At 36.5% G+C, this 25,761-nt stretch overlaps 6 protein-coding genes across 7 annotated transcripts; 3 read left to right on the plus strand and 3 right to left on the minus strand.

Annotated features, from left to right (window-relative positions):
• The first annotated feature begins 1,317 nt into the window (after positions 1 to 1,317).
• LOC103932921 (BAG family molecular chaperone regulator 2) lies at positions 1,318 to 2,645 on the plus strand. Its single transcript, XM_009342573.3, has 2 exons — positions 1,318 to 1,761; positions 2,004 to 2,645. The coding sequence occupies exons 1-2, from the start codon at positions 1,476 to 1,478 to the stop codon at positions 2,219 to 2,221; spliced, it is 504 nt and encodes a 167-aa protein (XP_009340848.1). The 5' UTR covers positions 1,318 to 1,475; the 3' UTR covers positions 2,222 to 2,645.
• A 2,164-nt stretch (positions 2,646 to 4,809) lies between these two features.
• LOC103932920 (zinc finger protein CONSTANS-LIKE 6) lies at positions 4,810 to 9,058 on the minus strand. Of its 2 annotated transcripts, none has more exons than XM_048577789.1 (3): positions 8,002 to 9,058; positions 6,191 to 6,367; positions 4,810 to 5,261 (listed from the first exon to the last, which is right to left on the minus strand). In XM_048577789.1, exons 1-3 carry the CDS (start codon positions 8,890 to 8,892, stop codon positions 5,124 to 5,126), a joined length of 1,206 nt encoding a protein of 401 aa, XP_048433746.1. In that variant the 5' UTR covers positions 8,893 to 9,058; the 3' UTR covers positions 4,810 to 5,123. The 2 variants fall into 2 exon arrangements, with proteins under 2 accessions (XP_048433746.1, XP_048433747.1); XM_048577790.1 differs by lacking the exon at positions 4,810 to 5,261 and adding an exon at positions 5,470 to 6,088 and having other exon boundaries at positions 8,002 to 9,057.
• A 4,193-nt stretch (positions 9,059 to 13,251) lies between these two features.
• On the plus strand, positions 13,252 to 15,398 carry LOC103932918 (pectate lyase). The gene is made up of 4 exons (XM_009342569.3): positions 13,252 to 13,465; positions 13,586 to 14,326; positions 14,636 to 14,774; positions 14,939 to 15,398. Exons 1-4 carry the CDS (start codon positions 13,353 to 13,355, stop codon positions 15,158 to 15,160), a joined length of 1,215 nt encoding a protein of 404 aa, XP_009340844.1. The 5' UTR covers positions 13,252 to 13,352; the 3' UTR covers positions 15,161 to 15,398.
• A 1,209-nt stretch (positions 15,399 to 16,607) lies between these two features.
• On the minus strand, positions 16,608 to 17,840 carry LOC103932941 (putative protein TPRXL). The gene has a single exon (XM_018643900.2). The coding sequence runs from the start codon at positions 17,635 to 17,637 to the stop codon at positions 16,840 to 16,842; it is 798 nt and encodes a 265-aa protein (XP_018499416.2). The 5' UTR covers positions 17,638 to 17,840; the 3' UTR covers positions 16,608 to 16,839.
• Positions 17,841 to 19,039: 1,199 nt separating this feature from the next.
• LOC103932919 (mitochondrial inner membrane protease ATP23) lies at positions 19,040 to 21,012 on the plus strand. Its single transcript, XM_009342571.3, has 5 exons — positions 19,040 to 19,201; positions 19,389 to 19,510; positions 19,838 to 19,975; positions 20,088 to 20,171; positions 20,589 to 21,012. The coding sequence occupies exons 1-5, from the start codon at positions 19,093 to 19,095 to the stop codon at positions 20,721 to 20,723; spliced, it is 588 nt and encodes a 195-aa protein (XP_009340846.1). The 5' UTR covers positions 19,040 to 19,092; the 3' UTR covers positions 20,724 to 21,012.
• A 62-nt stretch (positions 21,013 to 21,074) lies between these two features.
• LOC125474297 (mucin-1-like) lies at positions 21,075 to 22,271 on the minus strand. The gene has a single exon (XM_048577791.1). The coding sequence runs from the start codon at positions 21,803 to 21,805 to the stop codon at positions 21,242 to 21,244; it is 564 nt and encodes a 187-aa protein (XP_048433748.1). The 5' UTR covers positions 21,806 to 22,271; the 3' UTR covers positions 21,075 to 21,241.
• Between the last annotated feature and the right edge of the window lie 3,490 nt (positions 22,272 to 25,761).

Here is a 25,761-nt window from a genome sequence, read left to right on the forward strand (position 1 = left end):
TATCCGACGTCCACCATGTGGTCGTATGGACATCAATTTGTCACTTTCGTGAATGCTCACAAAACAAACTTCATTATCATTATCAAAGTTGATTAACAAATGACCCCAAAGAAATAAAAATAAAAAAAGCTTAATTAGCAACTCCATAACCACCGCGGCTAATTAACAGTTGGTTCACAAGCTAACGGAATAAGTTCTCGATGATTTAGTGAATCTTAGTTTTGATTACGGCTACTTACCCTTCAAATAAGGAGGATTAATTAAAAAAATTTGGGTTAGCGGTACTATATATAGGGGTGTGATATCCACACACCTCATTTTACTTCTCACACACCCTTTTAATTTTCAACCGTCGGATCAGATGAATTAAAGAAGATCAACGGACATAAATTAATAAGGGGTGTGTGAGAAATAATTTGGGATGTGTGGATAGCACACTCCTACATATATTCTGAGTTAGACGATGAAGTGTTCAATGTTCAACACATTTGGACATGGTTGAAAGGAGGAGGAGGAGATAGAATACACGTATTGTTTAAGCTCCCTCCCATGTGGTTTGATGCCCTAGAGAGATTAGCCAACCACCCAGAAGAAAAAGTAAACACAAAAGAAGTCTTTAGCACCCACCTAACTGATATAAACATAAAAACCTAACAACATCACAAATTACGGATGAAGACAAAGAAAGCTAGCTCTATTCATTTTTAATTTAATCGAACATAAATTCCATATGCCACATTAATTTGAGATCTATTTTTCATTTTTAAAAAGATCTATCAATTGGCACTTAACATGCTAAATCGTATATTGGATGCTGATTCTTAATTTAGATCATATATAGTTCTAAATAAATCATGAACTTAATTAACAAGGTTAAACGAGTCATCATTTACTTTTTTCAAAGAAATGAGGTTTTATATACTCATACCATAATTCGTAACACTTTCTATAAATCATGATTAGATTTCTATAACTATACTATATTTTCATTAATTATTTTTAATAAAATCTCCCTCACACCGTCTAGGTGCTCCATAAATACACAAGAATTATTGTTAAATCACCAAAGGATCATATATATTTTTTGAAAGACAAATTGATTAAGCAATTGATTTTGTCTTGGCCCGCCAATCAAGCAACCGTTTTCCTAAGCACCTACCCCCATGTGCACTTGGCCTTCCATAAAATAAGCAGAGGGAAACCATGCCCATATTGTCCCTCTTGTGGCATCCTCTCATTGGCCAACCACTACTTTTTGCAACACTCCTTCGGGCGGCTTGTATTTAACTGATGTCCTTATTATATTTTGCCCTAGTTAATATAATGCGAATTTGCCTAGTTATTGCTTATATTAAGCAGCCAACTCCAACACTCTCAACTCCCCATTTCCTCTCATTTCTCCAGAGCAGTTTGAGTAGTTGAGAGAAAAAAGCACAACAAAAGTGCTTGTGGAAAAAGCAGAGAAAATTTGAAAGATGATTAAGTTGAGGTCAAACAGGTTTTGCAGAAGCTTTAGCAGTTGCAAGCTCATCAGCAGCAGCAGTAGTAAAAGCAAGAGTAAAGCTGCTGATCAAAAGGAGTTTGGAGGAGGCAATATTAATAACAATAGTGAAATCAAATGGGAGCGTCGGCCGGGAGGCATGCTTGTTCAGACGAGGGAGACAGCGGCCGAAAGCAGTGCCGGAGAAGGCATGATCACGGTTCGAGTGTCAACTGTGTCTCATTTCCGTGACATCTCCATTGAAGCCACTTCAACATTTGGTAATTAAGCCTTCTCTCTCCTTGTTTAGCGAAACTCACCTAACGGGAATGTTATTGTAGTGGTAGCCTTAATGAATCACACACCATCATATATTTTAAATTTCTCACACAGCAGTGCGTGGTTGACTGAAGATACCGTTATAATAGCATCACTTGGAATGTTCTTCTCTTAATTTATTTATGAGCTAGAAAATCAAATAATCAAGTGCTAATCTTGGTTTTGATTCATTTGTTCTCTGCAGGCGAATTAAAGATGATACTGTCGCTGGTGACTGGTATGGAGGCAAGAGAGCAAAGGCTTCTTTACAAAGGAAAACAAAGAGAAGATGGTGAATATTTACACATGGTTGGAGTCAGAGACAAGGAGAAAGTGCTTCTGCTCCAAGATCCAGCTATCAAGGAAATGAAGCTTCTTCATGGAATTGGAACTCCTTCGACTTGTCGTTCGATTCGTGTTTGAGAAATTGAGAATCATGAGATTATCTTTAATTAATCTCTGTTCATTACTAACCAAAAAAGTGTAATATGCCTTCCTCTGATGGAGAAAAATGTTTGATAGGGTTGTCGGATCAGGGCAGACGCACACTTAACTTAATTAACCTGACTAAAATATAAATTAAGATGTCTCATATTTTTATAAGATGTATCCTATGAATGACGTGATCGATGATCCTTCTAAAGTTTTTCTCCGTCTCATGACTTGGCCAGCTAAATTATGTTATTAGATAATAGCTAGGGACTTTAATTTTATGTAACATTTTGTGTCGGTTGGGGCTTTCTGCAACCAAAAATTGTAAGCCGCTGAAATGCTGATCCTTGTAAGCTTTGTAATGACTGATGGCATAAACTCTGCTATGTTTATGAAAACAGAAATGTTGATTCCATTTTCTTTCTTTTACTCATTGTAAAATGTAGAATATTGGACCATTTGGATTTGGCAAAGGACGACTAAGGGTTTCAAAATTGTGATGCTTTCTATGTTTCGACTTTCAATTGCATTGTATATTCACTCACGCGTGCACGCCGGGATAAAAAATTGTGCAGTGTAAAAAAGCGCTAAAGCTAAAACTCAGCTAAAAAGTGCTTCTAAAAGTAGAGAAATTTTTGGGTCCGCTTGATTGATCACGTTACTTGTCTGACCTTAATATGGGGAGAGTTTATGCTCTTTGTGAGTGTAGCTGGATGGATGACGTGGTTCATTTATTAATTTAGTAATTATTTTTAAAACTATAGAGAGTAATGTTATACTTATTATATTTTTATATCACATTTGTATCAACTTTCTAATAAAAATAGTTGTTAGTCTCACCTCAATTATAAAGATGGTACAAATGTAGTATGAATAATATTTTTGAATCAACGAACGATTTGCATAAAATTAGAATACACTTATAACATTTCAAACTTATCATGCATTGGCATGCAATAAAGTTGAAAGGTGTAGCAACAACCGATGAGTTTGGAACTCCAAAGTGCCAATATCTTTTTTATTATAAGTCTCCCTCCACAAATTGAGATATTTAATTGCAACTAAAAAGTGAAAGCTGGCATCTTATCTACCTACATACTTAAGTAGTGTGTATTGGTTTGGTTGAGCTCAAAGTTAGTTCAGTTTAATGTCTCAAAAGCATGGATGCTTAAGTACTTAAGTGGAGGTTAATTACAGATTAAATAAAAGAGTACTGATCAGTACAATGCCCTTAAAGTTCAATTAACAAAATGCAGGGCAACTAACTGGTCCCATGCCACTGCGACGGTCACAAGGCCAATTCTAAAAAGACATTCCATTTGTGCGAACCGCATAGGGATGCAACTTCATAAGCTTTTGGCTTTTGGCTTTTGGCAAGTGGCCGGTAGCGACAGCACAATGATTTTCTAAACTAAACTTGTTCGAATATTGTAATTGAATTTTAAACCTTTTGTTTACTTTCTTTCAGATGGGATTATTGTTTAGAAAAATCCCATTTGGGTTGCTCCATTCATGTCCCAATGCTTTCATTCAACCAGAAACATAAACCCTGAATAATTGAGTCAAAAGTTTGATTTATATTTAGCTACGTCTAGGTTTGCATATCATGTATATGTTTTTTTTAATAAAATGTGATTGTGCATGTTTAATAAAATGTGATTTTATTTAAAAAAAAAAAAACAATCACATTTTATTAAAAAAAACATATACATGATATGCTAACCTAGACGTAGCTAAGTTTACTAATTGTCAGTGTCATAATTAGGCATGTAATATATCGTTTCGAAGAGAACAACGTAATGAAGTTTTTACTATCCCAAAATACCGTTTAAAGTTTTAGGGATGTTTATGGAACTTTGTTTACCATTTATTTATTTCCTATTTGATCGTTAAGATCTTCTAGGGTTTGGTTTTGTATTTGAACGTATTAAATACACCTCTTAAGTGTTAAAGTTGTGATCTTTTAACTATTTTATCAATACAACTTAAGTTTTCTCTCAATTCTTCTTAGTAAATTCTAAAGTTTACTAGTGGATTCTAGCTTAAGGTTATCATTCGATTTCCTTTCAGTATACCGTTGCGTCACCCGAAAGTTCACAAAACAAACACATGGGAGTCTAGGGTTTCCTTCCAGTCAGTTGGGGTGTTGATGACATGACACTGGTTGATCAAGGAAAGAAAGGGATCTAATATTCCATCGCCTCACTTGGGAAATGAGTGATATTTTTGTAGGTATTAGCAAAGGCTAAGATCGATGATTAGGAAGAAATTAGTTAGCTGGTGTTACTGATTGATTTGGTTGTGTGTGAGATTTATATAGAATTACTAGTATTAATCTTAATTTATGATTTTATTAAAGTTACCATGTTCTACGATGTTCGATATATGGGTAGGGGAGTTGCTTGAACATTCTTTCGGCATGAACGTTACTTTCTAAATGTTGGGCTGTAATGAAATCATATTGGCTTGAAAACAAGAGATGGCCCCATCAATCTCGTTTTGAGGAAGACATTTTTTTCACAAGAAGGTATCCTTTTTTTATTTTATCTTTAATACAAAGATATTATAACAATAAGGGGTGAAGAAATAAACTGGTTTCGAATTAGGGATTCACAAGATTCGAATTTAAGGTCTTTTACTTATAAGTAAAGATGAATATCATTAAACTTAATGGTACAAGACGGTATTCTAAATTTCTCTAGTTTACAGAAAGAAATTCAAACTTAAAACAAGGAAATGCACATGCTTCATGAGCTAACTGTCGTAATCCACGGTTGGGGTGACTTTAAAAAGCGGTAGTTGCACATGATTGATCCGAAGTAGTGGGGAAAAGGCATTGTAGTGCTATTTGCATTTTGCTAGGTGAGTGATTGATGAACATGTTTCATTTGAGCTAGCTAGATCCAAGCAAAAACGGTCGATGTTCTTGAGACAGAGGATAGAGAGCATAAATGAACATATCCAGGAAAACGCTCATGTATGCGCAGTTATGTACTCTCTTTTCTTCTGTCAACTTATGATCTTCCACTTCCTGCTGATGAAATTCTACATTACTGTTCTTGATCCATCTTACTTATAAATTAGTTATAAATTATACAGTTTGATAGTTTCTGCTTGGAAGTAGGATAATCCTGCTCTTTCTGTTACTCTATAAATTAGTTATACATATATGCAGACAGATATATATATATATATATATATATATGAGAGTAGCTTCATAGCAGGTATCCTGGCCATTCTACAGCAGAAAAAATGGGACAGAGACAATGTATTTAATATAAAGGACCTCTTATACAGTTCACTGTTTCACTCCTTTTTGGCTTAGAACACGAAGGTCCTATATACGGTAAATACATGGTTCTTGCGAGAGTTGTTCTGTGAGAATGGTGAAGGTAAAAGATTCTCACATCAGTTAAAAGAAAAACTTTGCAAAGGCTTATAAAAGATTGAGTTACTCCCAACATTACTAATTGGATTTATGGTAGAACCCGAACTTTCTTCAATATCATTCTATTTTTCTATAATAAAACGAAAACCCTAGTTACCCTACTAAGAAAGGAACCATAGCTACATAAAACTGAGTAATGTCATATTTTAATTGATTTTCACATATGTATCATCTTTTTGTGTATGATTTGTGCATATATTTTTATGCAAAAAAAGCATACTACTTATCATCTTCCCTCTTCCCAGTAAATTGACTGACAAGCAAGGCGGGGGAAAGAAATTAGGGAAACTAACATAAACATCCGGATGCACTAGATATCTAACTCAAAACACCAAACATCCGGATGCATGTCAGATCGAAACCAGACGTTTAAAACGCATGTTAATTCAACTTCTCTTCACGAAACGACCCTGCAACGTACATATATGGAACGAATAACACGAAAATTAGTCATCTTAATTAGTTTCAAAACATATATAACACACTAGGTTTTAATGGGAGATTAAGAGTACCTTCATTCGGGGTCGTTTTTCAGCATTGAGTTTTCGGACTTGGTACCGGATCCGCTTCGAGTAGAGCCGGTTACGCCTCTTTTCCTTATACCTCAACATACTGGTCTCTCTTTGCTCCATCTTCATTTTCAAGCTGCCATCCTCTTCCGGAACCCTCCATAAGTTCCCACCGGAACCCTAAACAAAGTCCCATCCATTTCAAGTTACAACCAAACAAATGGAACTTCAACATCAAATTTGTAAATTGATCAAAAACTAACATTTAATTTGTGACAAAGACAATGTAATTTTTTTGGGAGATTACTCTAAATTGTTATTCTGCACTTCTTATAATGCAATTTACTTATATTTTTACAGAATATGATGAAATGATGACTTTTTTTTTTAAATATCAATAAAACTTCAAGAATAACAGAGGAAAATGATATCCGCATAATCTTTTGTTGTTGTTTTCTACACACCTTGTTTACATTTTTTCAATAATTCATCTATGGTTTTTTCAATAAAAACTAAATAAAGACATAAATGTGTAAGTGCAGAAAAATAATGAGGAAGGTAGTGCTATCCACAAACTTATTTTTACCTCACATACACCTTTTTAATTTCTATCATTTGATATTTTTTAATTCATTCAAGCCGACAGCTGAAAGTTAAGAAAGGTACATGGAAAATAAAAAAAGATGTCCACCATAGCACAACCCATGTGTAATCTTTTCTCAGAACAAATTGTTGGGACACTGTTCCATAGCCCCAATTGGGCAGTGGGCAATGGGGTCCAAATTAAAATGCAGAAAGTAGTAGGGCCTTAGGTTAAAATACAATTGATTCCTTTCCTAACGCCAACAAAACCAAGTAAGAAACAAGTGTCCCAATTCCACAACAATATCAAAAACTAAATTATGATGAAACCAAATTCCATTTGAAAGCACCCAAGATTCATAGTTCAAATGAAACATCTTTGTGTCCATAGTCTAAGGACATGGAGATTCAAGCCGTTGAAAAGAGAAAGATAGATTTAAATCCTTGGTTTATGTAAAGTGAGCCAGTGAAATGGACTAACAAGGACCACAAGATTAATATGTGTAGTTCAAATCTTCGAATCCGTCGACTTTAGGAACAGAGATCTAGAGACGATCTCAATTTCATTTTATAGTTCACCTAATTTTGATTAACATATTTTAATCATACAAACATTATTAAAATGTTTAGTCATCATTTCAGGTTTCTCAACTAACAAATTAAGAATGGTGTATTCAATTGAGAATTCGAGATATTTTAATAAATTTATAAATTCATGTATTTTTATAGAGTTTAATTGATTGGTAGAGATTCTATATAAAATTTTGATTCAATTTCCTCAAAATTTCATGGGGATAGGTGAGATTTGTGGATGCTTAAAACACACTATGAAATCTCTTCAATTCCCCCTAATTCCTCAACATTTTCAAATTCTTTAAAATCAATTTCTAATTGAATACACCTGGAATGTTATAAACTTCTTTAAAATTATAATTGAACACACCCACATTTCTAAGGAATTTAATAAAATACAAATTGAATTTCAAAGAATCACTTAAAACCCTAATTGAATACCCCTAAATTCATTAAAAGAAATAAAACCTCTCAAAACCGTTGATTTCTTCTAAACCTATGGGCTCACGAGACGTCCGCCAACATAATTGATTATTCACTTATAAGATATTTACCTGATAATTAAAAAATAATTGTTTATCACTACCGACATTTGCATCGTTAAACTAGGTCAATGCATTAATCAACGAAAAGAGCAAGAAGTTAAACAATTTTCTTACATTCGGAGTACTGCTGTTCTCATGGAGGTGAAAAAGCTGATGATCCTGCTGGTGCAGTAAGTCAGGTACGGTTTGTGGGGAATCTCCTCCATCGATATAGAGTGGTCCCTTATCGGACCAAGCATTCAATATCTCCTCATAATCCAGCTTCAACGCCAACGAGAACCCCTTTCCGCCGCTGCTCCGCCGTTGATGACCGACATTCCAACCGTCATCGCCGCCGCGTGTACCAGTAGTACTGGTCGTCGGACTAGTCAAGCAGTCCTCCTCCCTCTTCCCCTCTACCAACTCCGAGAAACACACCCACTTCTCCACGCTCGTCTCCCGCTCTCTGCTCCTCATCGCCGTCCGTACAATGTCACATTCTGTTTCTTCCCTGTACTCCTCCCGTCCCTTGTAGTAGGAAAAGGACTCTGCTTCCTCCAGATCGGATGACATTGTCGACGTCGTGGCGGTGGCGGTGGCGGTGGTGGTTGTGGAGGTTAGGAGGCCGTTGAGGGTGGCGCCGCCGTCGGACTCGAACAACAAGGCCACGTTCTCGTCCTGCTGCATGTACCCTTTATCTTCAAAATCATTATTGACCCGAGTTTCCGGGTGCAGTGGGAAGAGGTTGAGCTGAGGGCGGCGGCGGCGGCGGCGGCGGGCCTTGGCCGTCGTTGATGTGATTTTGTTGGGTACTCTGTAACTTTGGCCGTCATCTTCGGATATGAGCTGGGATCGGAGACTTAAAAACTTGGGTTTTCTGGTTTTTGTTCTGGATTTCCGAGCTGCTAAATGTTTGATCAATTCATCTTCTTCTTCTTCCTCCTTATTGATCATATCATCAATCATGGAGCTCCTCCGCACATGATCGTCGTGACCAGGAGCAGGAAGACTCTTCTTGTTGCACATCTCTCTCTCAAGTCTCTTGCTTTCTCTGTTCACTGATAAAAAAAAAAAAAATTGACTAAATTAATGGAGAAAAGGTGAGCAAACTAAATGGGATAGTGTATTTTGGGGATGGGCAGAGGATTAGGAAGCAGAAGACCGCAGGTTTTGACCATTGGGAAAAGGTACTATTGATCATCAGTCTCGTAGAGATGATGATGATGGTGATGCATTTGCATTATGACACGTGGGAGGTGGTGATTGGGTGGAGGGGTGGATTGTGCCTTGTTATCCAGATTTCGTTTTGCTGTGGTAGGGGGATAATGGAGAAATTTTTAGTTGTGACGGGAATACGGATAATACATCATGTGTTTTTATGTAAGTGGTGGAAAATTTTCATTTTTAAGTTATTAATCTTTTAACACACATAATCCACTATTTATATAAGGATACGTGGTGTATCATCTCGTGTGACCATTACACTGAAAAATCTCTCGAAGGGATGATCAGTGAACTTTGATAATTCAACGATGATGGGTCGGGTTGTGTCAAATTTTGCCCCAATATGTGTAAATAGTAATTTTCCACTTTTACAGTTGCCCTGCTATAGAGTGTTATAAGTTTTTCGGTGTGTGACATGTCAACACTTTCGTATAAGAAAACTTTTAATAAATCAGCTTAATTACATTATATGTAACAAAAAATTTGACATACAGATAGATCACGTCACCTATGTGACTACACACTTAACATTGCGTATCCTATATTAGATATCATCGAGACCAACATGTTGGTCCACCAAATTGTGATATAAGGACACTTATGGACCACCGTTTCTTACAACTTCTTTGTTCATAGGGCAACTCTCACAAGCCAAGTAATATGTCCAGCAATTGGGTTTGACCTATAAAACTAACGTGATCAAGTTGCTCTATTGAAATGTTTTCATATCGTACATTTATATTATAGCACATGAATTAATAAAACTAAATGATGAATAATTTCGGGGTCACATTACAATTTGTTTCCAATGCAAGATTGATAGATGGGGACCAAATGCTATCCATGATACCATATTGGATTCAATGGGAGACTATGTAGTGGTCTTGCTAGTTGCTAGGCTCTTTCATGTGCCTTTGATCAATGCTATAGTCTGGTACTCATGGGATGGTTGTGCCTTCTGGCATCTGCCATCTCCAACTCCAAAGATCGATTTCATTTAAGCCCTTGCTAATATATCCATCATCTTTATAGGTATGAACTTCCATACGTTTTCCTCTACTTGTTTGGCATAACATGAGAAAGTGCTAAATTCGAGCTTTGAAGCTTTTAAAAATAAGTAAAATTTTATCAAAATGTTAATGTGACTTAATCGCGAAATTTAATTGTGGCTTCTCTTACAAAGCTTTTGCACCGAATTTTCACAAGAAGAAATATCACATCACCATCACAATCCAAAACCCTCGTACGATTCCGTTTCTCGATATTACCAAACTGAACGGTGCTGATTGGATCGTCAGGACAGTGTCGGTGGGAATGGGATTTCCATTTTGGTACTTTTGTTTGGGTTTGTGGTTTAAGCTCATACTTTTGTTTTATCTAACCCAAATATGTTAATCGTCATATTTCTTACATGTAAACTGAAGAAGTTAAAGTTTTATCATAAAAATAATTCGAATATAGGAAGTAATTTAACATATAATATAGGGAGTTTTACATCTTCATACGTCTCCTCATATGTGGAGAATTTTCAAACAAAATACATGGACAAAACGAATTGGTAACATAAAACACATGTGGTCGTTAAGCTTCACAAATGGACCAACATGTTCTAAAGCCATGAAGAAGCTTTTTTATTTTTTATTTTTTTGGAACAAAATGCTATGAAGAAGTTGAGTAGCCTAACCTCTTATAAGCTCTTACAAAGTTTCTCCTTTCGCCGATGTGAGACTCTTTTACCTTCATATTCTCACATAAACACGTTAGTTAGAGCAAATGTGTAATTCTCTTTGTATTCAAATTGAATTTCTCTCTTAAATTTAGATTAGATTAAAATTCGTTATTGCTTGGATTTAAGTAAGTGAGAATCCACTGGCCAAGTACGTAGTCCATGAATTGGGTTAAATTTTTATTAATTTCTCTTCTTTTAGTTACTTCTTGATCATTAGTGGATTTGTTATGTTGGGCAATTGACACCTCACGGTTTTGTTTCTGGGAACTCAGATGAGAACTTCCCAGTAGGTCACTCATCCTGAGAATGCTCTCGCCCGAACTCGCTTAACTTTGAAGTTTCGATGGAACCTGAAGCCAGTGAGATTTCAAAAGGCCTCGTGCTATGTGGAAGTGGGCATGTACATATAAAGTATAGAGGATCCACTTCCCTAAATGATATGGGATCTAACAGTTGGACGCGCTCTAAAATCACCACATTAGAAACTGGTTGACGCCAAAAACCGAAACTAGGTTGAGGTACATTCAATTTTAAAAATCGATTCTCTATAGTTGATTTATGTGTTAAAATTAGATTACTTTCAAGAGTTCGATGATCGATGTACATGCAGTGGTACATGATTGAACCACACGTCCATATATACTGTGGCTGCGTGAAGGATAAAGCCATTAGCCATGCACATTGTTGTTGCATTATTTTACATGCCTTGCCTATACTTTACAATTATAGTGATGTAGCTTTTGAGCATGCATATGTTCAAACTTCTGGTTTTGGGTTCAATTCATAATCACCTTCCAGTATTTTGATGTTTCAACGTAATTAATTAGAACTTGATTTCAGGAATGCTTCAACTAGGTGAACACGCACTAGCTCCATCAAAGAGCAATGAAAAAGAGAAAACACAGTGTTTAACTAGCCTAAATCCGGAGAGCAGCTTCACAGCAGTTATCTCGCTCTACGGTTCATGCAGTGACCGCTCTATCACTTATGGAGCGGGATATGGTTGTGTTCTCGTATTGACTGTTTTGTAACTTTTATTTGGCTCCAGAGTACTATATAGTCAATATGTGGTTACAAAACAGTTTACACGAGGACACTATGGATTCAAATTCCCTTAACAAGGGGAATCATATGTATATGGCTGAAATAATTGACCAAACTTGATAAGCGCATATAGTTATACAGTAGTTACTTCTGCTGGTCAAAATATTGTTCCGCAGTCAGGGGAGAAAAGAAGCATATGCCGGTATGCATTGCATGAAATTAAATCGTGATTCATGTCATTTTTTATAAACAGACATGCACTTGATATGTCGTTGAAAAAGGGAAAAAAATCATACATTTGAGATGATTTCTTTATTTTTTTATTACGTAAAAAATGAACTTAGATTAGACTTAATTACGGCTCCATTTCTTCCTCATTGCGAAAAGGACGGATACATAGTCAAAATTTGCCATCATGGGGTAAGTAGGAGGGAAGAAAATGTGTTCCATTCCTACTCCCTCCAGTCCCGTAATAAAATCTACGTGATGGGAAGTTCGTATTGCTTTCGCCAATGATGAAGGTAACTTTTGCATAATGCTTACCAACCTACCAACAGTCAAAGTTACTTTTTATTGTAGATGACGTTTTACCGTAGTGACAAAAAATGATGATGCTTATGCAATTTGATGCAGTTTCGAGCCCACCAATCCCTTTTCTCCTAATAACTAACAATTTAACCCGCTAAGGTTATCGTTTGTAAAAAAAAAAAAGGTTATTTTTAAACAAAAGGACCAAAGTTAATGAAAGAACGTCAAATAAGGTCATGTACGTTGCTCTTCATTTTCTAATCCCTGCATGAATCTGATCACATGTCCTAGTCTTATGGTTGAGAGATTTTTTATTGCGTCTGAACGTCATCGCATAATATTTATATTAACTCTACAACTCACTCATATTATAACGTTTACGTGGACTAAAACATGACGTGAGTACATACTAATTTTTTTTTTTTTCAGTTTAGTTCGTTCATAAATTTTCTTAATTAGCTCTAAATATACAGTAAGATTAAAGAACAATAGGATTAATTAATCAGTAGCACTCTTATCATAGTTCATGCCTGATCCCTCATAGTTCACTAATAATTAATGACATCACATAAAATAATCATCGATATGTATCATTTTCATGATGATCTAGCAATGGTGAAACAGAAGGAAATAAAAGTAAAGAATCATAAAAAGGGGGCAGTTATTTTTTGTGCGTCTCTGGAATATATTGACACACAAAAGTCAATAATTTGACTCGGTCGGTTTGAAACATCCAGGGTTCCCTTGTTAACGGTTTACAACGAGCAGATAAGCAACCTGAAATTACGATCAGGAGGACCCACATTCTTATATTAATCACGCCATCACTCTCGGCTTTTACTCCGTTATAAACCCACTCAGCTCTCATCCATTGCCCATCACACCACCACCTCGATCCCCTTAAACTTCACTTTTACCTCTTACTCTCTCCCTGCAAATCAAGTGAGAGCTGCAGGGAAAAATGGCTCAGCTCTCACTTTTGCTTACAATTTTTCTCATAACTTCTTTAAGTGCAACTTTTGTTTCCTCTTCACAAGTTCAAGACCCTGAACGAGTAGTAGAGGAGGTCCATAGGTAAATGATACACACGTTTCCTTACCTTTTAATTAATTATCTATATGCTTAATTCGTTGATTTATATTTATGCAAGTACATAAATTAATGTTTTGTATTGTTGTGTGTGTATATATATAGGAGCATCAATGCCTCCAGGAGGAACTTGGCCTACTTGTCTTGTGGAACTGGCAACCCAATTGATGATTGCTGGAGGTGTGATCCCAACTGGGAAAGAAACCGCCAGCGCTTTGCCGACTGTGCCATTGGCTTCGGCAAAGACGCCATCGGAGGAAGAAACGGTCGAATCTACGTCGTCACCGACTCTGGTGACGACGACCCAGTAAATCCTAAGCCAGGGACCCTAAGACACGCAGTGATCCAGGACGAGCCCTTGTGGATCATATTCAAAAGGGACATGGTGGTTCAGTTAAAACAAGAGCTAGTTATGAACTCGTTCAAGACCATCGACGGCAGAGGTGCGAGCGTCCACATTGCTGGAGGGCCATGCATCACCATACATTACGCTACCAACATCATCATCCATGGTATCCACATACACGACTGCAAACCGGCGGGGAATGGGAACATAAGAAACTCGCCGGAGCACTCGGGGTGGTGGACTGTGTCGGACGGCGACGGTGTATCTATTTTTAATGGGCAGCATATATGGGTGGACCATTGCTCGCTGTCGAATTGCCATGATGGACTCATTGATGCCATACATGGATCCACGGCCATCACCATATCGAATAACTACATGACTCATCATGATAAGGTCATGCTTTTGGGACATAGTGATTCGTATACACAAGACAAGAACATGCAAGTCACTATTGCCTTTAATCATTTTGGAGAAGGCCTTGTCCAAAGAATGCCAAGGTATGATTTGGAACATGATTTTCCCACGTTCGTTTTCTATTTTTCACACTCATGTTTAATTCTTGTCAGTTTTTTTTTCATTGATTTAAAAAACCACATAAATACAAAGGTGTACATGAAGAAAATACGCATTTACGCATGCGAAATCACTTCCCTTTATAATTAATGTGTAACTTTTTCAAACTCAACTTAAATTTAAAAATAAAAATAAAAAAATAAAAAAATAAAAAAAATAAAACTTTTATTCTCCACTCCTGTGAAATGATATAAAACAAAATGATGAAAACTAAGACATACTGAAAATTGCAGGTGTAGACATGGATATTTTCATGTGGTAAACAATGACTACACACACTGGGAAATGTACGCAATAGGAGGGAGTGCTTCCCCAACTATCCTCAGCCAAGGCAATAGGTTTCTTGCACCGGATAGACGTTTTGATAAAGAGGTAATTGCAATTGCATTTCCTAAATTTACAACTACTAACTATCAATAGTGCTAATTTTACCACAGTTACTACTCCCCACAAGTCATCGTACGTATGTAAATATGAGGAGCGCTAGTTAGTTATCGATGCATGGAAAATATTAATATACTATGTGATGAACGCAGGTGACTAAACATGAGGATGCACCAGAAAGTGAGTGGAGGAAGTGGAACTGGAGGTCAGAGGGGGATATGCTGTTGAACGGGGCTTTTTTCAGGCAATCAGGAGCAGGAGCCTCTTCAAGCTATGCCAGGGCTTCCAGCCTCAGTGCAAGGCCTTCTTCTCTTGTAGGTTCCATCACCACCGCCGCCGGTGCCCTTAACTGCAGGAGGGGATCCCGCTGCTAATTTTAATTAAATAAAACAAAGGACTCAAAAGATTATACATCGATCAATGAGTCTATTAATGTTGGCGGTTGACCTATGTTATTTCCAAGCTTTAATTTTCTTAAATTCTAAATATGCAACCTCTGCCTTTAGCTTAAATTAATTAGAACCTTAACTATATGTTGAGATGCCACTGCAGAGTGTTGACTATTTGTACGAAAATTAAAGCAGAAGTGTTGACTAGTACTGTTTTGTGTTACTTTCCATCATGCCCTGTCTCCTATTGGGAGAAATCTTTAGTTTCATAATCATACTACATCATCCATTCAACCAAAGACACACATAGGGACACGTCTGAATTTGTATCTCACACGGCCCCTTTCTCGCGAACTCGGAAGTAAGAACGTTCCTTATATGTCTTTGGTTAGACAGATGACCTTAAATGATCTGATCCTGCTTTTTGCATATAGTCACAGGCAAAAGATTAAGCAAAAAACTTGGATTTAAATGAATGATTAATAACTATTTGTATGAAATTATAACTAAAGTAATAAGGTATAAAACATCATCGGTATCGTAGAAATTAAGAACAATCCACAGTGTGTGAAAGGTGTTTGGATGAAGGGAAAATTTTGCAGCATGCGGAAAGCAATAACACGATCCTTTTCCCCGTCAATTGTGTAAAAAGTAGGGTCGGGCCGGGATCGGGTGAGTCTAATTTGTCCAACGAGTCTGCAGTCCATAATTGCCATCCTCTCCACGAGCGTGGATTCACACTCTCCAGTCTTCATGCACCTTCCAGAAGCAATATTGCTTTACTTTATTTTTACTATAAGTACTTGATATCATCATATATGTTGTTTTGAATTCCTAATAAAATTTGATAGTTGGGGAGGAAGAATAAAATTAATGTAAAACTTTAAGTTCATGGGTAAATACTTCTGATTACTTTGAGCTTTAAGCCTTGCAGATGTGATCAAGATATGTTGTTTTTTATTTTCTAATAGAATCAATAGTTGAGGGAAGGAGAATCAAATTAACCTAATATATCCCTCAGGTGCATGTATGAATAAATATTTTTATTTACTTGAGCTTCAAGCGTAGCGTTACAAGCTGGTGATCATGGATAGATTTTTCAGTATAATCGGTACATGAGGTGGTACATCACGTGTCACTATATAAATGGTGGAATATGTGTGTTAAAAAGTTAATAACTTAAAAAGCAAAATTTCTCACCACTTATATAAAAACATGTGATGTATCACCTGTGTTCCCGTCACAATAAAAAATTTCTTGTGATCATGATATATAACTATATTTAAATCATCTTGAACACCAGCACGTCAAAAACATATACGTTTGTTTTTAGAGACTTTTCTACCATGCATGCATGCAGTATCTAACGTAAATTATTAAATCAGCTATGTTTCGAATCATGGTGCAATAATTAACCCATGTAAACAAGATTAATAGGGAGAGGTCCTAATAATCAATGCAAATGCCCTTTCATTAATTATCTGAAAGAAACTGATACAAAGTAAAGTGAACGAATGAAACAGGACAAATATGGAATCATTCGACGTTACAAACAGTTATACGACTACGTACGTAGGATCCAACATCGAATTAATTAGGGCATAATAGAACATGCGCATGCAAGTATTCATGGGGTGACGACTAGCTAATTAAAGCTTGCTTGATCAAAAGGCAAAGAAGGAGGCGGCTGCGAGCACGACAGCACCAGCGGTGGAGGCAGTGGAGAAGAAGGCTGGGAGGGCGGCGGTTTTAGAGGGAGCCTCAGCGGGCAAGGGTGTGTCCGCAGTCAGAACGTCAGAGGGAGGCTCCGTAGTAGTGTCACGGGTAGGGGAAGGAGGGGATGCTGAGGCTGAGTCATCAGGGGAAGGGGCGGAGGCGCTGGATGAGTCGTCGGAAGATGGACCGGAGCTACTGTCCTTGTCTTTTGATGACTTAGGGGAAGAAGCCGGACTGCTACTGCTGTCGTCCTTGTCTTTTGAGGACTTGGGAGAGCTGGAGGAGGAAGAAGAAGACTTAGGCGACGGTGATGAGCTGTCTTTACCGCTGTCTTTGCCGCTGTCCTTGCTGGATTTGGGTGAGCTGGCAGAGGATTTAGGTGACGGAGATGAGCTGTCTTTGTCGCTGCTCTTGCTTGGAGCCGGAGCAGATGATGATTTGTCCTTGTCTGATGACTTATCATCGTCGGATGACTTGGGCGACGGTGCTGATGGGCTTGGGGCGGATGAGGACTTGCTGTCCGATGATTTGTCCTTGTCTGATGATGATTTGTGCTTGTCTGATGATGATTTGTCCTTATCTGATGATGGAGAGGAGGATGGGGAAGATGAAGATGAACTGTCAGAGTCTTTTTTATCGTCCTTCTTCGGCGATTCCGAAGGACTACTGCCCGAATCCGCTGCCATCGCAACTCCGACAACGGCAAACAAGATCAGAGCAATGAGAACCAATTCTCGACGCGCCATTTTTCTTCTCGCTCTTCTTCCCTTTGTTTTTGTCGAAATTAGGGTTTGCTGCAGCTTATAACCTGTTCCGTTAATTCGTTTACTTGCCTTGCAAGGTAGGTTTTTCTCTTGTGTTTGAGATAGTTGATGAATGGTTATTGCAGTTGTTTGTCTCTAAATATATTTATAGTGGTAAAGTATAGAGAAACACTGCGCAACCAAAGGACGTAGGTGGATCATAATATGGTTGAATGGAAATGAGATTTATAGGACTCAGCGTGGAAGGGAGACAGCATAGGAAAATTGTGGAGGATAAGACACCAGAGTTAGTTTATTCTGTCGTGACCTTATGACCATTAATTTTAAGTAATTACTTAATTAACTTGTGGTTAAGAAGTAATGTGGTTTCTTGGCTGAGCGGGCTTAACGGATCATGGTTCGAAAATTACAAGGATCTTGAATTTCGAGCGGACATTCAGAATTGCGTGTTTCTACTCATGTTTTTTTTGTAAAAATAAACTATTATTAACTACAAATTTAGAAAGAAATAAGACAAGGACCTTCCCGTTGTGTGGAGAAAATTTTCAGTGTGTCTGAAACATGAGGTGGTACATCACATGTCATTGTATAAGTGGAGGGAAATTTTATTGTTCAAGTGTCTCTTCATTTATATAATGACATGTGGTATACCATCCCATGTTTCAGGCACACTAAAAAATCTCTTCACTTTGTGATAAGATTTGGTTTTGGGACGACGACGATTAGTTATGCTGCTAATTTTGAACTAGCCACAAAAATATATCATTGCACTTATATGAGTCAAATTTGAGACCTTATTCCATTTAGGTGGTGACAACTATGTACTCTACTTCAATTTTTATATTACATTTCACCACTTTTCTAATAGAGATGAGATCCCAAATGTTGGTGGGACCTACCTTTATTAGAGAGATGTACAAATGTCATATGAAAGATGTGATAAGTATAACATCACTCATTTATTTTGATAAGTTTATGTGTACGCATTGTTGGCTAGAGAAACTAACCTACGTACAGTAAGGAATACCACTATATAGTAGGTTCGCACAAATCCTGTATTAATGTATGTTTAATAAAAAATGATATTCTTATCATATTTTTCATAACCACGTTTGCATAATCTCTCTATTAGAGATTGAACATGCATGTTTTGGTGGCCTTACATCTATCTTAAAAGCAGTCTAAGTGCGGTAAGTATAGCATTACTCATTATCAACCCAATGACGGTTTTGTTGCCCTAAATTAGGGAGAGCCGTTTTGTAAAAAAGAAACACAACATTGAGACAACCCTATAACTCCAGCAATGAGTAGCCCAGTAAACGTGGGCCAGATAAACCCACAAGCCCAGGATCCAAACTTTTATCCAAATCCAAACCGGATTACCCGACCAGCACCTTCTCTTTGCTCCTCTGCCAGATAGAAAACGCAACACAATCCATGGAGGCTGAACCCGCACCGGAACCCGGATCCACAAGCTTCCCCTCCGCCGTCAACGGCGGCAAGACGTTGGAGGAATGTCAAACCATGATCCAGAGGAGCCTCCGGAGTACGCTCCTACTTTCCCTCGCTTTTTATTTTCCATTAAACAAATTCATGTCATGAATTCTAATGTCTGCTCAGGGTTTAGGGTTTTAGGGCTTTAGGGTTTATCTTTGGTTTCCGTATATTTATCTGCAACCAAAAATGCTTTCGCTGTCGGTTATTGAATTTGATTTGATCTGTTTCTTCGACAGCTCCGGTGGTGAAATTTCTGTTGAAGCATTTGGAGCAGTCTGGGTGTGGGATTGGAGACAGGTTCATCAAGGCCATTAATTGCAACAAGCAGATTGCCGGCGGTTATGTTCGTGGCGAAGGGGTACAATTGAATCGCTATTCCTCTTCATTTCTATTTGTTTAGTTGAAAAGCTCTGATTTTTACAGATTTCAGCAAACTTCATTTTGCAATTGGAATTTAGCAAATGCAATAGAATCTGTGTATTACTACTTCGAATGAATATTTTGTTTTGAAAGTTTCAATCTTCGAGTGAACTGAGTGGCGGAACATAGTTTCTTGTCATTCAATTATCTCTGTCAATTGATTCTTTGTAGAAGAATGTTCTGTTGTTCGGAATAGTGTCTGCAGGATGAGCTTCTTCTGAATCTGATATATTTTATCTGTTCTGTCTGTCTGCATTTGTGCTAGATACTGGTGTGTGGTAATCATATGACAATGCAAGACGATGTCAACCAAGTAGTGATACACGAGCTAATTCATGCTTTTGACGATTGTCGTGCTAAAAACTTGGATTGGTCTAATTGTGCTCATCATGCTTGCAGTGAGGTGTGCGTTGATATAGAAACTGAATCTTTTTCTTGTACTGGACGTATTGTATCTTCAAACCTCAAGTTTATTTGTTTTTCACAAGTATTTATATACCGTCGTTCTGCAACAGATTCGTGCTGGCCATCTAAGTGGTGACTGCCACTATAAAAGGGAATTGTTGCGGGGTTTTGTAAAGATTCGAGGTCATGAACAAGTGAGTTATTTGGCTTCAATTTAAATAAAAACTAAATGCATATTCTTCAGGATACTTTCTTTGCATATAAAGTGAACTAGTCTGTTACCTTAATTTGATTTGGAAAGATGAAGACCAAATACCTACAGTCATAGGAAGGGGGAAACAGACCTTTTCATATATAACCAAGTTTGGATTTGTTGTACCGAATACAATGTCACTTGATTTCTGTTTTTCTTTGATTGCCTCATTGTGAAGTTAAAAATAGTGGTTTTAATGAATCATGGTAATTGGTTGAAATAAACCGGAGATGGAGAAAACATTTCTCATATTCTTAGTTTTTTTTTTCCATTTGCTTGCAATATTATCATATGCTCTAGTTTATTGTTTGTAGACTAACTGTACCTTTTCATTGGATTCTCAATTTGACATTTGAAGGATTGTGTGAGACGAAGAGTTATGAAATCAGTTATTTCCAATCCGTATTGCTCAGAAGCAGCTGCAAAGGACGCCATGGAAGCTGTTTGGGATGTATGTTACAATGATACCCAGCCCTTTGACAGAGCTCCTTAAGAAACAGTAATAGGTATTTGCCTGATCGCAACCAGTCAACTCCATGTTTCAAAATTTTAATCTGGCATTCCAGAAGATTGTCCATTAAGAGAAACAGGGTTGTTCCCTGATTATTTTTTTTGGCTGCATAAGATATATTCATTTAAAAAATTATTTTCTTTCTTTACATGGCTGTATGAGGAAATTTTACTGTATCAGATTGTCATACAGATTGTACACCGACAACGGTTGTTTTTTGTGCTTACGTTTCAAAATAATGCCAATTTATCATGCTCATTTTTCCTTCAAATTTGTCGAACTACGTGTTGTTTTATTAATACATACCCAAAGATTGCAACTTGAATGTTGATTATGGTCAGGCCAACAAAACGACCATGGAATTTATTGGTTCCACCAAGTAATAACTAGATGAGTCTGTTCTGCAGACCCCATAATGTTAGAGGCTATTACTTACAGATCGGGATCGTGGACCATATGGTGATCACATAGATATCCCTTTCTTTTTCTGAATTTTGATTCTAATTAGGTTTAGAGGGAGCCTTGGCCGAGGCTTGGGGTGTTCGAGCCTTGGCTGGCTTCTTGAAGCTGGAGGGTGAAGGAGAGGGACTAGTCCCAGACGTAGGGGATGCAGCTGGTCTGGTGGACTTTTTGGGCTTCTTGAAGCTGGAGGGTGAAGGAGAGGGACTAGTCCCAGAGGTGGGGGATGCAGCTGGACTGGTGGACTTCTTGGGCTTCTTGGGCTTCCTGAAGCTGGGGGGTGAACTGGCTGGCGCCGATTGGGGCGATGATGATGGTGCAGACTTAGGTGAAGAAGATGGAGAGGACGATGAAGACATGGGGGATGGTGCTGGGGCAGAGGACGGTGATTTAGTGGCACCTGACGGAGATGGAGTTTTGTCTTTGGATGGAGCTTTGGCAGTGGCTGGACCTTTGGCGGGTGATGATGCTGGCGCCTTGGATGGAGAACTGGACGGGGCAGATCCCGGTGACGGTGATGCTGCTGGTGCCTTTGCCTTTTTTGCTGAAACCCCAGCAATAATGACAATAAAGATGAGAGTAAGGACGACCACTTGATTTGCCATCTTGTCTTGTCTGTCTCAGTTTCGAGTTTTTATTCCGGTCTTTGTAATATTGTTCTTTGAAACAAAGGAGGTAGTGTGGAGGTTGATGGTGAACGGAATGAGATATATAAAGATCGATTCGGTAGGTGGCTGGTGGTGGTGGTGGATGGGAGGGAGATGAAGTAGGAGGAATTTGTGTCTTGCTGCAGGACAAGGCTTTTCTTGGAAGAACTATAATTAGAAATCAAAACAAGAACCTTTCGTTATGGGGACATCTGCGATGGTGTTTCTTCTTTTTACTCGAAAAACATATATTAGACACCATTTGAGACCGAGTCTCTGATGGCACCTCAAATTAGAAATGCATGAAAATTTCGACATCGTTCAAATTTAATCCTCGAGGACAATGAACTGTGAGGTGATAACCTTTGGACTTCATGAACCCCCAAAATCCTTTCATTAGGTCCCTTGGTCGGATTACGGTGTCCATCTCTTTACGCTTAGATTCGTTTTCCTCGTTGCAGATTAGAGAAGTTCGTATGTCGTGTTATTAAAATGATATGTAAGTGTACACAAAAATATCAGTCCGACTTCTCTTCTTAGTTCATTATCTCCTGTCCTATCTAAACTTTTATCATTAGTTTGACGACCTATTCATAAATGTTAATTGTCTACTAATTGTTTGTGTTATACTTTCTAAATGTTAGTCAACACCGAAATAACAACAATTGGAAACATGGTAAATGGTATGACAGTATCTGAGTCGTTGAAAGTAAATTAACAACGTAGAAATTAACAAATTGATTGGTTGTTCCATGCATGCACAGTGTGCCATGAAAAAATTAGGACTCTTGATTTCATTAATTTAATTTACAATGCGTATAATATATAAATATATATGAGTAATTACATAAGTGTATAAGAGGTAGGACTCCTAAACTTATCTAGTATCGTGCCAAACAATTTCTGATAGGGTAATGTTAGGGAGACTGAAATTTTGAAACCAAATGATGTGGTAGTTGATGACAGAATTATTATTTAGGTGTTGATTAACGAGCTTATTTCATATTAGTGACACATCATTTAGTTTAAGAACCTGAGATCCGCCTCAGATTGGACACTTGATCTCGCTCCTTTATGTCTCATACAACTGTTGTCCTCTATCCTTCCACCCGTCCGCACACAAATCCTTCAATTGCCTGCTAGATGCTTGCCTTCGAAAGAGTAGACTTACCTGGTCATTGTGTTTGCTACCCACGTCGAGAGCGAGTGTTGCTCACTTAAACGAAGACGTGCGAAAACGCTTTGGTGGTTTGGGTCTCTGCTTCGCCTCCTTTTGCAGTTCTGATTATGTTTTGTCTACTTGCTTTGTTGGTAGCAGAATTCTTCCGTTGCTAATGTTGGTTGTTTCTTTCGTTAGCAAAGTGATTTTGGAGATGTTGTGAAATTAGAAATTTGTTTCGTTATTAATTTGGGGCTGCTTTGCTCATTTGTGTTTTTGTTAATTTTGGGGCCTTTGGTTTTTGTTGGTGTTGACGGTGAATCTGCTAACTCAAGCGATGAAATGGCGAAGTGCACGATGACTGTGGCAGTGACGACTTGTGTCAACATACTGAGTCTAATTGGGTTATCATGTGCTTTGCTTGGGCTTCTTTGTTCTTTTGTCTTAATTGCTGCTCGTTTTTATGTTTATCTATTATAACATATTTATTTATCAATCAAGTTTATGTTTAAAAAAAAAATCCAAGAATATAACAATCAGAAAATTGGGTTAGGCATAGTTTCACGTGCATGCAGATGAATTCCAAAACATTAAATTTCCAAGAATATAACAATCAAAAAATTGGGTTAGGCATAGTTTTACATGCATGCAGATGAATTCTAAAACATTTTTTTTTTATTTAGCTACCCAACATGGTGGATGAAGGACCCTGCTACCCTGAGGGTTTAAAAGGGCACTTGGTTAGGATTCATGTAGACAACCAATTACTTTAATGCTCTACTTGGTCACAAACCCACATTGCTAAGCTCAGCCAAAACATTTTTTTCTCACATAAAATTGTTATATGCTTCCTTATTATTTCAAACAAATAAGTTACCATGCAATTGGTTTCCATTTTCCAACTAAAAATTCAAGTTAAAAAATAGTTCTTGTATTCTAAAGGGATACTTTGGATGCGGTCCCTAATCCTTAACATTCTTTGATTAAAACCTTAATAGTATTTAAATTTTGATCAAGGTCCCTTGATTTTGTACACCTCATTATATTACTATTAATATTTATATTTTTATAGTGACATTAATTGTTAGATATTTTATGAGATTTATAATCCTATAAATTTAAAATCTCTCATTATAATACCATTAGAAACGGTTACAATAAAAAAATTCAAACATTTTGATTGAATAAATGGATAAAAACTATGTAAAAATAAGAAATAATAAATGGCAAAAGAATGCATCCATAGTGTTAAAAAAAAATTGGTACATTTCACATATAACAAAGTGGTACATTAATAAAGAAGAATGGGTACATTATAAATAAATTAGGGTACATATAAAAGATTAAAAATTATGAGTACAAATGAATTTTTTAAAATATAGGCACTAAAAGAAATTAATACATGGGTAGAAAATAAAACTAAAAAGAAAATAATACAAATTAAAAAAAATGTTGCAAATTAAAAGTGGGTACAAACTAAAAATATAAATATATGATACAAAGTTTAGGCATAAAACATAAATATACCATATGTAATTTTTCTATCATTGATTAAATATACAATGTCACGCGACGGTATACACATGGGTACAAACACAAACAAAACTTTAAAAAATATGGGCACAAAAAGAAACTAATAAATGGGTACAAATTAAAAATGAAAAGAAAATTGGTACAAATTAAAAATATTTGCAAATTAAAAATAGGTACAAACTGAAAAAAATAAAAATAAAATTAGCCATAAATATAAATATACTAATTGTAACATTTTTAACACTAAAGGAATATATTTAAAAATAAAAATATTTTATTATTCAAATAATTAATGATGTTATTAATACCCAAGGACCTTGATCAAAAATTCAAAATGAATAAGATTTTAATCAATGGAGTAACAAAAAGAAAGATGTGAACCTAATTTTCCCTATTCTAAATAGGGGCTTTTAGATCCAGGTCCAAAAATGTAGAGTGTTTTTAGGAGTGAGTCCAGTTATCTAATTATTTGTTTTTATTTCTTTTATACTCATTCTATACTTTCTAAAAATATTAAAAATCAATTAAAATCTTCTAATATTATGCATTTTCCAACTCCAAAAGAATATATTTAATATCTTATAACAAAAAAGCTAATATACTAACATAAATTTATCTACAAAACATTCTACCCTAACTCAAGTAACAAATATATGAATGTATATAATACCTATACGTGAGATATGAAACCTAATTAAAATGTAGAATAAACATAACATACCTACAAGTAAGACACATTAATCTGTGACAGGTTGATTATAAAAAAAGAATCTGTCATATAGGTAGATAAATATAATTAACCTGTGATATAGGTTGATTATAAAAATTAAAAATAAAATCTATAAATGGGGTTTAAAGTAGGAGGAAGAACGAGAAATAACAAAAAGATAAATAAAAAGAAATAAGCAAAGAGATAATTGGGAAGAAATTTGACTTTTATAATAAATCTTATCATGGAACAGATAACTATTGATAATTAAATAATTAAATATAACAAATTGGACTTATTTTAATAAACTGGACTATTCCTACAATTGGCTCAAAAAATTGGACTTATATCAAGTTTCCCCTTCTAAATATAAAGATTAGGGAAAATTTGAAATAGGTCCAATTTTATAGACTACCTTTTGAAATAGGTCCAATTTTTAGTGACTTTTGATTTTTGAAATAGGTCCAATTTTTAGTTACTTTGGACCTATTTCAAAAAACCCCTAAAGATTAA

Source organism: the organism of the source record quoted next, unplaced genomic scaffold, assembly GCF_019419815.1.
Source record: "Pyrus x bretschneideri cultivar Hongxiangsu unplaced genomic scaffold, Pyrus_bretschneideri_v1 Contig12, whole genome shotgun sequence".
Taxonomy (NCBI): domain Eukaryota; kingdom Viridiplantae; phylum Streptophyta; class Magnoliopsida; order Rosales; family Rosaceae; genus Pyrus; species Pyrus x bretschneideri.